We start from the raw sequence: 15970 nt of genomic DNA, 5'->3' as shown, positions 1-15970 counted from the left end.
AAATTAACTTTCGAAAAGCGTAACATGACAAATAAAAGTAAAAAATAAAGATGAACATCACACATATTGAATGATGAAAAGTGTGCAAAGTTGTATAACAAATAAATAATAATTACACAATAATCAAAAGACTACAATTGTTATTTATTATTATTTTTTATGGAAAAAGGATAAAAAATATCCCTCAATTTTATTTTATAGGTTGAATTTACCCCTGCCATTAAAAATAAGTTATTTTTATCCCTGCCTTCAATAAACTTAACAAATATACCCCTCCTTGGATGGAAAACCCAAATCGATTAAAATTATCCAATTTTACTTAAATTATCCAATTTTTAACCTGATCCGACCCGACCCACTTAATAATATAACTCATTTTCTTTTTATCCAAATTAACTTTATCCCCCCTCTCCACCACCACCACCACCACCACCACCACCACCACCACCATCACCATCACCATCTAAGCTACCACCCACTTCGAAATTTCCTTCACCACCACCATCGAAATCACTATCTCTCCCACTACTCTACCAATAGCTCAACTCCCAATTCTCCAACCTGACCTCCACCCCAAGCATAAAGAGCTCTTTTTTCAGTCACAACACTGGTGTGAACATCACCACATGCAACTTCTTTTATACATATGCCATCAAATGAAACTAAACGCCTAGGTAAGGGTTTCTTTTCACGTGATTGAAGGGAATAACTGTCAAATTGTTCCACCCACCCCTCCAAAAATATAGTTATAGTTAGTTAAAATGATAAAATGATAAGTTTGTTTGTATCAAAATCTTAATAAATGAACAGGGAAAAGAAAAAAGGTATCAATCAAATGATTCGTCTTTCAAATGGGTTTGGTAGAGTAGTGGGAGAGGTAGTGATTTCTATATTGATGGTGTAAGAAATCTCGGAGAGAGTGATGACTTTAGTGGTGGTAATAGCGGGGGAAATAAAGTTAATTTAAACAAAAAATTGAGTTATATTATTAAGTGGGTCGGATCGGAACAGATTAAAATTAGATAATTTAAGTGAAATTGGATAATTTTAATCGATTTGAGGCTTTCCATCCAAAGAGGGATATATTCATTAAGTTTATTGATGACAAGGATAAAAATAACTATTTTTAACTGTAAAGATAAATTCAACCAATAAAATAAAATTGAAGGTTATTTTTGGCCTTTTCCCTTTTTTATTTTTTATATAAAGGTGTCACAGTGTGAGTGGCAGATTCTTGAATTCATCAACTAGTTCTCCATTTACTCTCACTCAAAGACAAACTCTACACTCGCTCTTCTTTCTCCGGCGAACTTCGGTTCTACTCTTTCTACCACCGCCGATCATTTTTCCCGGTGAAGCCCAGCTGTAAGTCCTCTTTGTCGATCAAAACCCTGAAACCCTTTTACTGATTTTGTACGCATTTTGTGCCATAAAGTGGATTTTCTGATTCTGGTTAATAGATGATACCCTTAATTTCTTCACTTTTTTCTGGCGAAAAATCTGAAGATGGATTCTGGGTTTTGAGTTTGTTGAGTAAATGTTGTTGTTAATGCTGACCCTTGTTCTTCACCTCTTTGTCGATCAAAACCCTAAACCCTTTTACTGATTTTGTGCAATTTTTTTAACTGGGGTTGTTGATGGATTTTGTGACATAAAGTGACCCTGATTCTGACTTGTCAATTTTCTTGTTTTTTTGGTTAATAGATGATACCCTTAATTCTTTACATTTTTTTCTGGCGAAAAAACTGAAGATGGATTTCTGGGTTTTGAGTTTGTTAACACTAAAGTATGTATGTATATATTTCTGGGTTTTGACCAATTTAGGAACTAAATTGGATATGGGTTCTTTTTCTGATTTCGGATTTGTAGAAACTAGCTAACTAAGCGAATTGTGGGAGATGGTTAGTGTAATTTGTGAGGAACACTAATGCACTTGGTGTTCTAGTGTTCATGGGGATGGAATAAGTGGCTAGTATCTCATTATTTGTTTTAGATTTAATTGAATTGGTGTATGGTAGTGATGATTCATATAATATCTTGCATTTGGTTTTCATATCTCTCCCTTTGTTTGAAAAAATAGCAGAAATTGATTGAGAGAAAATACTCTTTTCTGTGTATTTGACATCACTCTAAAGATGTGTATAAATACAACTCACGGAATACGTGAATAACAAACTGTGAGAAGATAGATAATGGAGAATATGACTTACCAACTATGAAACATGTCCTACTTTATCTAACAAACTAATGTGTCCTACATATCTAGATAATTACAAGGATTAATAAAATATATATGACTAATCTTTCTAAAGCCTTTTCGGACAAGAAACACACCTAGCAGACCTCTATCTTCTTCTTCGTTACTGCTTCACCATTATCTATACCAACACGCCTCCCCCCTCCCCCCTCAAGTTGGAGGGAGAAGACCTGCCCAAAAGGTTTATAGTGAAGAGGCCTCGTTAAGGGCTTGGTGAATAAATTGGCTAATTGAGATGAAGATGGAGTGAATGAGGGTGAAATTAAACAACAAGGAATTTTTGTCGGACGAAATGACAATCAAGCTCCACATGCTTGGTGTGCTCATGAAACATGGGATTCTTGGCAATATGTATTGCAACTTTGCTATCCGAATGAAAAGGAACCGACAAAGCTATAGGAATCAAAAGATCAATGGATAATCGCACCCACCAAGTCAACTCGGCAACAAACTCTCCTCATCGACCTATATTGATGTCAAGACCCACAAGTACACCCTAGAAGTTAGAGCATCCTTGTGTCGTCACACGGCAAATGAGACTTCAAGAAGTCTCATCTAAGCCTCTCGTATCATTCATTGCATAATAAACATACTAAAATGAGTAAGAATTTAAAACTGTCTTCACACACGAAGAACTCTTTCATAAACATTACACAAGCGGAAGACTTTCATTTAAAACATTAAATCTTGACAACATCTACTTGAACCATCTAAACTTTAGAGTATACAACACTCGGGACTAATCCCATACAAGACAATAAAATAAAGACTATGACATAAAGGATATGTGGATATTATCCTCGAATCGATGAGGACTCACCAATACTTCATCTTCAAGCCTTAGAAACCTATCCATCCTTTATGGCACATCAAGACTTCCAATTCCTTACACTTTAGTCAAAATGGGAAAAGAAGGGGTTAACTCATTAGATGTACTAAGAATGGAAGCCATGCAAAAACCATGAAAAAGGGACATTTAGTAAATAACATACTCTTCATGAATTAGAAGCATAAGAACAACATTTAACAACTTAAAAACACATAAGAAATCATTTAGACAAATATTCACATTTTAGAAAATGTTACAGTGAATTCACTTCACTGTACAATGAACTCAATTCATTGTTACAGTGAAGTTCCTTCACTTCACTTGGCACACCTTATTAGCATATAATTCCCTCACTTAAAGCCATCCTAAGACTCACTTAAGTAATACAAAGAGAGACCACCCATACATCCTCTCTAAGCACACCTAAATGATCCTTAAGACCACCCATAATGAGATCAACATACATTTACAAGACATCAAACATATGAACATGAGATCCTCCTACCAAAAGTGATTCTAAGGTTCACTTGAATGAGTTGTGAAGCGATCGCCCATACAATCCCTTACACACACTTAAGAGTTCCATAGACTACCTAAGATAGAATCATTCTCACTTAAAACATCAACACATATATAATATGACATTCTCCTTCCAAAGGCTATCAAAAGACTTACTTCAGTAGATCAAGAAGATAACGTCCATGATTGACCTCTTCAAGATTACCTAAGTAATCCTTAAGACTACCTAAGCTTAGATCATGCCTACATATTCAACCCTCTTTCCCTAACTAGAATCATTCTTAAGACTTATCTAGGTAAGATAAAAAGTGATCATTCCTATGCCCTCTTCACACCTTAACTAGACAACCCTTAACTACTCTAGATAAGTACTTATTCATTTAACCTATCTTCTTAACTTAAGTCATTTCATTCATTAGTTCATTAAGAGACATTCATCACATAATGATATTGAAGTAATGGTCTTGGACAAGACCTAGGGACTCCAACTAACACCTTCAAAGCCTATTGTGCAATGTCTAGATAGCGTCCCATACCACCACCTAAACTTCATAGAACTTCTCTAATGCTAGTAAGTATCCATGTGATGAGAATAGGCAATAGCCGACATAGATCATGGTAGCAAAACATGGAATCCGGAGTTCTAACCTACTCTGATGAGGGTGTTCTACTTGCCAATGGTAGAACTTGGACACATCCCATGCAGGCACATGGAAATATAAAGGGCATGCTTTGTAATCTAGTCTCATCCTTTAACTAGAACTAATTCCCTTACCATACTCACTCGGTGCTAGCTTTCGTTCTCATAGAGTAATTCACATTTAAGGTTCATATAAAAGGGTTCCATATCAAGTTCATAAACCAATCACGTTTACCCTACCAAAAAGGTCCTCTTAAGGCTACCTTCCAATGGCGACAAGAAGCTCATGATGACTTTTCTAAGGTGTGATATGATGTCGTTCCAACCAATCAACCTTAAGTCCATCATTCCTTTACTTGAAGGATACCGTGACGGCTTACGACTTCAACATTCATAACCTTACCACTAGGTTCAAGGTTGCACATAAAGACCCTCTTAACATCATTCAAGGTCACATATCATTAATACATTCAAGACTAAGAGAGTTTAGCATCCTAACTCAAGACATCACATATTCACTTTCATACATACATCAAGCAAGGGACACAAGTCAACCAAGACAAGACACCACATACTTCACTTTAGCACATATTACATGTCATTCTATAAGCACATAGGAATAACCATGATCATCTTTAAGTCATCCTACACACTATCATATTATCATCAATATAACTATTATAGACTCATATAGTCACATAGGAACAACCATGTATCTACCCTAAGACTACACATAGAAGCACATAGTCATAGTCTACATGATTTTCTGACATACATAGGAAGAACACATTCTTTCACATTACTTCACATATAGATAATTATACCCATACTTCACATAAATCAACTATACAAAACATCATAGTACTTCAATTAGTGCCCACAAGGCCATGATCATCATATTGCATAAAGTAACGCCGACAAGGTCACATCAATTCACATAGCACCGCCACCATAAGTGGACCATACCAATCACAACATAATTAAAGTCTAATTAACATAAAATAGAAGGAATTAGGGCAGCATACCCCCACTCCATCTTACCACTTCGATCTCGAGGCTAAATCATCCAATTCGACATCACAAGGCCCTTACCCATGGCCATAACCAACAATTCAACATAATTATAAAAATATTCATGAAACTAGATCAAATTACTACATATTCATCAATCTAATGTAACCTAGATATCAATTTACTATAATCATTACATCAATCAAAAGCCTATGTAAAACTATATTAGAATTCATAAACCTTAAATCAATATCAATTCAATAAGCCTAATATTCAATAGTTCTAAGTATGTACAATATTCAATTGATCAAATTGAAACAACCTATAAACCAATTAACCATAATCTATACATGAATCAAAAGCCCATAGCGATCTACACATGAATTCATCAATATCAAAGCATGATCACATAACCCATATTTTAGTCAAATTGAGAGATTTGTGAATGTCAAGGGTTCATGGAGAATTTCATTGGAAAACATCAATAACATCGTATCTTAACGTTTGAAAACCTTTCATGCAAGAAACGAAGACTTAGAGTAGAAATTGGACTTTTCATCTCTTTTGAAATCTTTGAAAATATTCTTTGAAATTGGCTCTAAGGTGATAGCAAGCCTTAGATGAAGAACTCACATACCTTATTAGAAGAACCCTATGTAAATTGAAGAAGAAACTCCATTAAAGAACCATCTTCAAGCTCCATCTTCACCTTGAACTCTCATGGAGGTTTTTGAAGAAACTTTGGGAGGGGATGTGTTTTGATTTAGGTGTTACGGTTATAGTGAGAGTTTAATGACTTATATACTCTTAAAATACCCATAAACACTCAAAACAACGTCCTCACATTTTATAAGACTTGGGGTGAATTTCCCAAAACCTCCAAGTCTTAACATAAAATTGTAGGCAGTTTCACAGCACCATCGACGCCCTACCATTGACGGTCCGTGTGTGAGACCACACCCCGTCGATGGGGTCTCGTGGTTTGCTCCTGCTGCTCCTCAACATTGAATCTTTCAGGCTCCATTGACGCCACCCATCGATGGGCCGTTGCCTGGTTGACTGGCCGTCGTTTGGGTCTTCGTTTGGCACTACCTGGCAGTGTTGAGCTCCAAGTTTGGGTCCTTCTTTAGGGCCCCTTGTGGGTCCTATCTGGAGTCGTACCCGGACGTTTCCAACCCAAATATGTTCGCATACGAGTTTAGGACCTACCACATGAGTTTCATCCAAAACGAACGCATAAAACTCAACGAAACATGCATAGAAACACAAGGTCATTTTAAGGCAAATTTTTCGAATGTCATGGACGTTCTTGGATGTTTGACCTCTAAACTTCACGAAACTTGACACACTGCCTATATACACCATAATAACTCATTTAAGGACCTTATAACCTCGTGAATCACACATAAACACATAAAACCACATATGAGGCACATAGGTGACTTAGTCGTCGAACGTCTTGGTCGTCCCTTGACGTTTGATTGCCAATGCACCCAAACACTTAGACACTGCCTCAAATCCACATTATAAACCATTTTAGGACCTTAAACCATCATGACAACCATGTTAGGCTCTAGCTTGGCATAAGTCATTTTCGGGGTCACAACTCAGCTTCAGCAGAGCTGAGGGAGATAGAAGTCTGCTTCTTTGATTTCTAAGAGATAGGAAAAGCACCAAGAGCTATGTAAATTCCATTTACTGACTTTCGAGAATTGGGGCAAGTACCCCAATCCGAATCACAGCAAGATATCAAATCAATTGATGGTGATGAAGACATGAATTATCCCAAAAGAGGGTCCTTTAACAAGTAGCGAAAGACACGAAGAGCAACATTCAAATGAAGGGCCCTTGGATCTTGCATATATTGTCTGTAATGTTGTATTGTAAAGATCTGGGCAAGTATGTGTGAGATAATCCAACTTTTCGAGTAGATGGCGATACAAAGTTGGGTCTTTGATTGGATCACCCGAATTAGCAAGCAATTTTGATGTGGGATCAAGAGGGGAGGATACTGGAGTAAGGCCGAGAATATCAAATTTTGCCAGAATTTCAAAGTGAAGTTCCGTTGATTAAGAATTAGACCCCGCTGCTCACGAGGAACCTCCATACCAAGAAAATAGTGCAAGTTCCCCAAGTCTTTAATTTTGACCTCTTGATTAAGGAAAACTTTAAGTTCATTTATCCCTAACAAGATATCGTTTACATAGATAGCCACAATACATATAGAAGAATCTCTTTTCTTAAAGAACAGGTAATAGTCATTTAACGAATGAGTAAAACCTTTGAAATGTAAGGCATAAGTCAATTTGGCATACCATTGCCAAGATGCTCGAAGCCCATAAAGGGCCTTTTTCAGCCTACAAACATGATTTGAGGAAGGAGGAGTTTGTCCGACCATTTGAGGAAGGAGGAGTAAGTCCGACCGAAAATTTCATGTACACCTTCTCATCTAAATCTCCATGTAAAAATGCATAATCCACATTCAGTTGAAATAATCCCCAATTCTTCTTGATTGCTATAGACAAGATACATCTAATTGTAGTCATTTTAACCACGAGTGAAATGTTTCATTGAAATGTATTCCCTCTCTTTGTATATGACCTCTAATTACCAATCGACGCTTCCATCTGAATGTTGTTTGATTTTATACACCCATTTACAGGGTAATGCCTTCTCCCATGAGGTAACTCCACAGCCTACCAAGTTTTGTTTAATTTAAGCGCTGTAATTTCATTAGCCATGGCATTTTGCCAATCTGGGTGCATCATAGCTTGGGTGTACCTGGTAGGTTCTTGGAGGTTTGGGAGGGAATTTATGAATGCTTCATTTGTGTTGCATTATAGCTTGGGTGTACCTGGTAGGTTCTTTGAGGTTTGAGAAGGAATTTATTAATGCTTGATTTGTGGAAGACAAACTGGAAAAAGATAATTGAGGAGTAACAGATGAAAGAAAATAGGAACCCGTGACATTGGTGAGTTGCAAAGCATTGCAGATATAATCCTTTAGATAACTAGGTGTTTTATGATACCTAGAAAGATTTTCTTAGAATTATTTACAACCATAGGAGAAACGGAAGGTAGGGGAATGTTAGCAGGAATAATAGGAGAAGATGGAGATTCAAAGACACCAGGATGATGATCATCAGGAAACGCAAACTTAGTGGTAGGTAAAATAGGAATAGAATTGTCCTCTATGGACAGATATGATCCTTAGGTAGAAAGGATTCTGTACATTCACCAACTTTAGTAGAGGCAAAAGGAAATATGTTTTCATGAAATATCACATGTTTTGTAACAAAAATTTTCTTGGTTTGAAGATTAACTTTAAACCTTTCTTTCCACGAGGATATACCAAAAACACACATGACACAACTCTAGGCTCAAACTTTGCCCTATGAACTAAAAAGTGTGGAAGCGAAACACAAACAACCAAAACACTTAAGACTGATAATTTGGTTTAGACTTGAAAAAAAATTCTCATAAGATGGTTTTGTTGTTTTGTATCTGAGAACTTTGGAAGGAAACATATTAATCAAATAAGTTGTTGTTAAAAGACAATCCCCCAAAACTTAATAGGTACTGCTATTGAAAAAGAAGCTCTCGGCGTTCCTAATAGATGCTTTTGTTTCCTTTCCACAACTCCATTTTGTTGTGGAGTGGAAACACAACTTGTTTGGTGAATGATGCCTTGAGATGACAAAAACTCTGATTGTAGTTTTCCCGTCCCCAATTTTAAAGCATTTTCTGGACCTTAGTGCGAAATTGCCTCTCTATCATGATTAGAAAAGATTTAAGTACACGTAAAGCATTTGATTTGGAAGATAGTAAGAAAGTCCATGTTCCTTTACTAAAATTATCTACTAAAGTGAGAATATATGAAATTGTCATGAGTAGGATTGTTGTAGGGTCTACAAGTATCTACATGAATTAATTCAAAAATAGATTTTGTAGAAATAGAACTAGAAGGAAAAGGGAGTTTGGACGGTCTATCTAGTGGACAAATAATATACGGAGATAGAAAATTTGAACAATGAGATACTGTTTATAGACCTAACTTTTCTCATATTGATTGAAGGCATATGACCGAGTCTATAATGCCACACTTCTCTTTTACATCTGAAACAAGAATATTGAAACTAGCATTTAAAATAGGAATAGGATTGGCATCACAATGCTTTCTTGGAATTAAAACTTGACTAGAAATAAAACTATATCTGGAAGCTGCAGCTTTAGACTTCGATTTGAAAATGTAGATTCCACCTTTTTCTTCTCCAGTATCTGGTGGCTGCTTCATAGAAGGGCCCTTTAGAAAGCATGAATCAGGAGTGAATAGAATGTGTTGATTAAGTTGTTTACACAACTTGTGCACAGACATAAGATTGAATTTTAAAAATGGAATATAGAGAACATTATGCAAGATCAAGTTTGGCAGAAGAGTAACAGAACCATAATGTGACCTTAACTTTGTGAGAATTAGGAAGAGACACCATGATTGGATTTCCTAATGAGCTTGTTAAAAGTCATATGTTCAGATGCACACCAATGCACACCACTGTCCAATATCCAAGAATTGATGTCTATTTTAACCAAAATGCTTGACGATTGAAAAAAACCTTTTCATACATGCACAATTGACACTCGTGGTAGCTTCAGCATTGTTATCACTTTGCTGTCCCAATTTGAATTGTTGAAGTAATTGCAGAAGTTCTCCCATTTTCTCCCAAGTTTGAGTTTTCACATTTGAGAACCCATTGTCTCCTTGATCAACCTCCTCTACAACGTGATAAGCATTGTTAGCCAAGGTTTGAAATTTCCTTTGCTTTGTGAACTTGAAATCTGGAGGAAATCCATGAATCCTGTAGCATTTGTCAATGCTATGACTTGCCTTTTTGCAGTGGGCACATGTGCTTGAATTCTTCTTTGATTCAACAGATCCCTTTGATGGTTTGAATACTCCTCCTGATTGAGTTGCTACGATAAAAGATGTAGAGGCCCCTGGATAGACAGGAGAAGTATTAATTTCTCGTTGTTTTTCATCTTGGATAACCAAGGAATAAACCTGTCTAACAGAGGGTAAAGGGGATGACAACACAATATAGCTTCTAACATCAATAAAGGACTCATTCACTCGCACACACAAACACAAAGAAAAAAAGAGTTTAACGCATCTAGTTCATCTGACCAAATCTATTTTCCAAGTCGCTCCAGAGTTCTGTGGCACTTTGGGAGTAAAACACCGATTCAACTATCTCTTTAGATAAAGAGTTGAGAAGCCACGAGAGAACCATGTTATTGCAGCGTGACCATGCCTTTTGGAGAGCCAAATCTGCAATTGGAATCGCCAGTGAGCAGTCAGTAAAGCCAAGTTTTTTTTTTGGCAGAGAGCGCATTTATAACTGCCCTTCTCCATTCACAGTAGCTTTTCCCATCAAACACTCTGGAAACAATATTCATCCCTGGATAATCAAAGGGATGAATATAGTAGAGATGAGTTGGATCGATGACATTATTTCCAGAAAGAGTAGCTGGAGTGCTTTCAATAATTGGATTGGAAGTATAAGACGTGGGTACCTTTGCAGAGAAGATGAACAAAAGAGAAAACGAATTAAGGATTTTAGGCAGAAAAAATAGCAAGAAATTGATTTGAGGGAAAATTCACTTTTCTGTATATTTGACATCACTGTAAAGGTGCGTATAAATACAACGCATGGAATACGTGAATCACAAACTGTGAAATGATAATGGAGAACGTGATTGACCAACTATGAAACATGTCCTACTTTATCTAACTAACTTACGTGTCCTACTTTATCTAACAAATTAAAAGATAATTACAAGGAATAAAAAATTATATATGACTAATCTTCCAGAATCCTTCAGACAAGAAACACGCCTAGCAGACCTCTGTCTTCTTCTTCGTTACTGCTTCACCAATATCTACACCAACATTGTGTCTCATGATTAAAAGTTCCCTTTTTGTGTGTGCTCTGTTCCTAGAGTTGACACTAATCTATCTAGGTTACAAATTACTTGATTCAGTTGGCCTACTAATCGTTTAATACATGAAAATAAATCTCGGGGAACAAATCTTGAGATCAATTCATGTACCAATGCTGGTAGTATCTCTTAGTTATGCCCATGATTTGAGCATAAGAAGAAGAGTAGGGAACTCATTTTAATTTATGTGGTGCAGGCCATCACAAATGGTAATTGGGGATCGTATCTCTAATGCACATTATGTTTTGGGGTTTGTCTCACGTCATTTTCTTTCTAATATCTGTGTTACACATTAGGTTTTGGGGTTTATGCTCTCAAAGTGCACCTGCCTTTTCTTGTTCCATTATTTATTTCCCTTGTTTGTGTTCCTGTTTTTTCTTTTTGCTGGGTGTTACCTTTTAAGATTTGCAGTTTAATCTCTGCTGTCTATTTACAGTTTAATTTATACTGGCTGGTATCTATGTGACTGGAAATGCTTTAGGTGAAATTTGAATATATATAATATATATAACAACATGTCACAAGTATATATTTTGGATGTTTTTCCTATTTGTTCTAATTATCAGCCATGCATGTTATGTTGGTGAAACATTGCACTACCTATTATTTATTTTTGGCAGGGATTGAATGTTGATTCACGAGTATATGTTTTTGTCTCCAGCTAACAGCTTCATCCAAAGATGAGTTTCAGCAAATGGGTTGGAAAGCCTTCAAATTCATCAGAAAAGCAGAAAGCTTCCTCTACACCAACAGTTGAGGAGATATATCGAGGTGTTGGAGATATTGGTTTGAACTCTGAACAGAATGAAGGATGGGAAGTGTATGCTAGGAAGCCCAAGAACAAGGGTGGAAGCAGTGCTGGGAAGCAATGGGCTCCTCAGAATCCTAGTCCAAAAGCTTGGGGAAACCAGAATACTAATGCTTGGGGTCATCCAGATGTTGGTAAGAAATCGGGAACGCGTAACAATGCTGGATCAGGGCGGGGTTCTGGAAATAACTGGTCTACACCTAGTGATCCTCAAAAACTTGCAAAGCCGCATCTATATGATGGAGGTTTCCCATCATCTGCTCCAGTTCCTCCTGCTCTGAAGAATGGTTGGGATTGGTCTTCTAGAGTAGCCTCAGCTCATCCCAAGGATAATTCCCAGGTTGCTGCTGCTGCTGATGATGATAAGGCCAGTGAACATGATGCTGAGGATAATGAATTGGATTTTCTTGATGAAAGTGATGATGACCTTCACAGTGATGACTTTGATTCAGATGTGGGTGAAATGAGTTATGAGACACGCAAGAAAAATCCTTGGTTCAATCAACTTTTTCACTCTCTTGACAGTTTGACTGTTACTGAGATCAATGAGCCTGAACGACAGTGGCACTGCCCTGCATGCAAAGGTGGTCCAGGCGCAATTGAATGGTTTACAGGGTTGCAATCATTGATGACCCATGCAAAAACGAAAGGATTAAGGGTTAAAATACACAGAGAACTTGCTGAACTTTTGGAGGAAGAGCTTCGTCAGAGAGGTACTTCTGTTGTACCTCCAGGTGAAGTGTATGGAAGATGGGGTGGCATGGAATTTAAAGATAAAGAAATTGTGTGGCCACCAATGGTGATTATCATGAACACAAGGCTTGATAAAGATGAAAACGATAAGGTAGAGTGATTATTTGTCTTCTGTTTGTTTGATTTACTTTTATTTAAGACTTTATTGGATGGCTGTCTAATACCTCTCCCCTCCCCCTACCTCTCTCCCTCTCTCTCTCTCTCTCTCTGAGCTGTGTTTCACAGTGGATTGGAATGGGGAATCAGGAGCTGCTTGAGTATTTTAGCTCTTATGCTGCTGTCAAGGCTCGACATTCATACGGTCCACAAGGCCATCGTGGCATGAGTTTGTTGATTTTTGAGGCCTCTGCAGTGGGATACATTGAGGCTGATCGTCTCAGTGAGCATTTTTCTGAAAATGGAAGAAATAGAGATGCATGGGAACGTCGTTCAGCCCGCTTTTATCCTGGGGGGAAACGTCTGCTCTATGGTTACATGGCAGATAAAAAAGACATAGATAACTTCAATCAGCATTCAGCTGGTATTTGTGATTATTTTTTTCTCTGAACAAATTGTTGTACTTCATTGAAACACTGATCTTCCCTGTATTTAACAAATGTATATTGAAGTTTGATTTCACTTGTGATTTGTAGGGAAATCAAAGTTGAAGTTTGAGATGCGGTCATACAAAGAAGCTGTTTGGAATCCAGCCAAACAGATGAGGGAAGATAATCAACAACTAATATGGTTCAAGAACAAAGCTGCTAAACACCAAATGCAGGCTAAAGCTCTTGAAGAGTCTCTCAGTTTGGTGAGTGAAAAACACCGTCAGACATTGGAAGAGAACAAGATAGTCAGATTGAAAACAAAGATGCACCATGAACAGATCAAGGAAGAGGTACGTAAGAAATGACAGATATAGAATGTGGGTACTACTAGAACCATTTGATCAAAATTTGAATCCTTGAGACGTTAATGCCAATGTTACTTGGGCTCTCCACAAATGCTGGCGAATGCATGTTAGATCCCCCGGAAGTAGTGGATTTTTGGAGGATCTGACACGGGTGCGACAGTTCTTTTTGGAGAATCCAAGCAACATAGGTTTAAACTGCAGTTACTGACCTTCTAAACAAAATACTGCAGTAACTGACAGCTTCATGTATTTAGATGATGATATATTCTTTGATTATTAACTCCTAATTGCAATGTCTGATATTAAATTCTGTTTAGTGGTGACTAAACCGTGTCATGTGTCTCTTTGTAGCTGCATGTTGCACATATTACGATCTAAAATTGCTTAGGATTGACACTGGGACAACTTTGTCTTGCTTTGACATTCAATTATTCATAGAAGTCAATCGTTGAACTTTTCTTTGCCCTCTGCATTTGGATTTTTTTTTTATGTCATTGGCGTTTTCTATTCTTTTTTCTGGGGAAATCATCCCTCAACTCTTTCCTTGTGTTTTTAGAATGTTGTCCTCCTCTCTACATACAATCTGATTCATGTGGTTATACTTTCTGTAGATGGAGTTTCAAGAACAGTTCTTCAAGGATCAGATCAAAATAATTCATGATGCCAGGACTGCCAGGGAGGACAATTTTGAAAAGACACAGCAGGAGCAGCGTGAGATGGTTAAACAATCTAATGCCAATACTGCCTCGGTTGAGGATCATCGGGTCAGGTAAAACATTCTTTTATAGGCTTCATTTAGGTACCTGTAGTTTGGTAGGTATTTTGCCTTCACTTTGTTAAATCTGGAACTGAACCAGAGAAATTAATTCTTGTTCTATCCCCTGCTGTGTTGGAAGAAATTTCATTATGAGCAATTTCTGCATGAAAATTAGTGGCTCCACTAGGGGCCCAGAACAAAAGTATTCTTTTTTGGCCCCTATTTTAACTTGGCAATTATAACTGTGTCTAGATTTTTCATCTAGGATTTTATTGAGTTCTTTTTATTTTTCTTCAGGATAAATTCTTTTGTAATTCAAAAATACTGCCTTTGGTTCCTAGTAAGAAAATAATTTACTCTTATAAATATTGCTGTAGGGTTTGAGTGTTAATTTTTCAAGAAGAGAAACCCAAAGGTCTCCAAAAAAACAAAACAAAAGTATTTTCTCCTAATACCAGAACAAAAGCCAGATGATTCTCAATATAGACACCACTTCAGCTTTATTATAGTTGTGATCTCTCTATGTGTGTTGCAAGGGAAATCTCAGACCTTATGTTACGCTTCCTGAGATATTCTATCAATAAAAATTGATATGCTTTGATAATTTTTCCAATGATCCAGATTGTCCTTATATTTTATTTGTCATTTGCATTTCAGGGCAGAGAAAGTTGCCAAATTTATCAAACTCCAGGACAAGGAAATGGAGGAGTTTGTGGAAGAGAGGGAGAATCTGATGCGAACTCATGACGATAGGATAGCTGCATTGAGACGCAAATACTGGGAAGAGGAGGTTGAACTTGAGAGGAAATTTGACCTTGAACTGTCTAAACTGATGGTGAAGTACTCTCCAAAGCAATCAGATGAGGTCAATAGCAGTGGCACCATGTGACCTATATTCTTATAGTATTCAAATATCATAGGCGCACTTTAAATTGCTGATGAACTTAGGATGTATGACTTCAAACATGACATGTGAGGAAGGCCCTTATCTTAATAGTCAAGCTGGGTAGTTGCAAGAAAATGAGGTTTCGTGCTGCACAAACTTTTTTTTATATCCTGGTCTGACCATGAGTCGTGATGATGCTAAAACAAGCGAGTGCCCTCAATGACTATTGATGCTATCCAGATATTGTAAAACCTGCTAGCACCCTCTATTTGATCACTTAAATTGTGACTGATCTGATCATTACTTGTGTTAGGATACGAGAGTGCTTGTACAAGTTACTTTTGTGCATTTGCTCTTATGTCTCTACCAGAAATGCTTGCTTCATCTCCAGTCATTCTTTTTTTTTTTCCTTGTCATTGAATTTCATTTTGGTAGATACGTCTTGCTCCAACACGTCTCCTCTCTCTCTCCCACACGCACAAAAAGATATTTCAAATACTTTCGAGTATAAAATTTGACAGCTTTTGTTGGTTGTGAGCATACATACCGCTTTTGTGGTAGTGTCTCCGAACGTAACACCGCATATTTGAGATTTGTTATTTTGAACTATTTTGTCGGAATA

At 37.1% G+C, this 15970-nt stretch overlaps 1 protein-coding gene across 1 annotated transcript; it reads left to right on the top strand.

Annotated features, from left to right (window-relative positions):
• Positions 1–1235: 1235 nt before the first annotated feature.
• On the top strand, positions 1236–15742 carry LOC107017601 (protein SUPPRESSOR OF GENE SILENCING 3). The gene is made up of 6 exons (XM_015217771.2): positions 1236–1365; positions 11914–12904; positions 13039–13333; positions 13446–13690; positions 14317–14474; positions 15120–15742. Exons 2-6 carry the CDS (start codon positions 11933–11935, stop codon positions 15349–15351), a joined length of 1902 nt encoding a protein of 633 aa, XP_015073257.1. The 5' UTR covers positions 1236–1365; positions 11914–11932; the 3' UTR covers positions 15352–15742.
• Positions 15743–15970: the final 228 nt, after the last annotated feature.

This window comes from Solanum pennellii, chromosome 4 (genome assembly GCF_001406875.1).
Source record: "Solanum pennellii chromosome 4, SPENNV200".
Taxonomy (NCBI): Eukaryota; Viridiplantae; Streptophyta; class Magnoliopsida; order Solanales; family Solanaceae; genus Solanum; species Solanum pennellii.
Note: the sequence above shows the minus strand (reverse complement) of the source record. Positions and strands in the feature narration are given on the sequence as shown.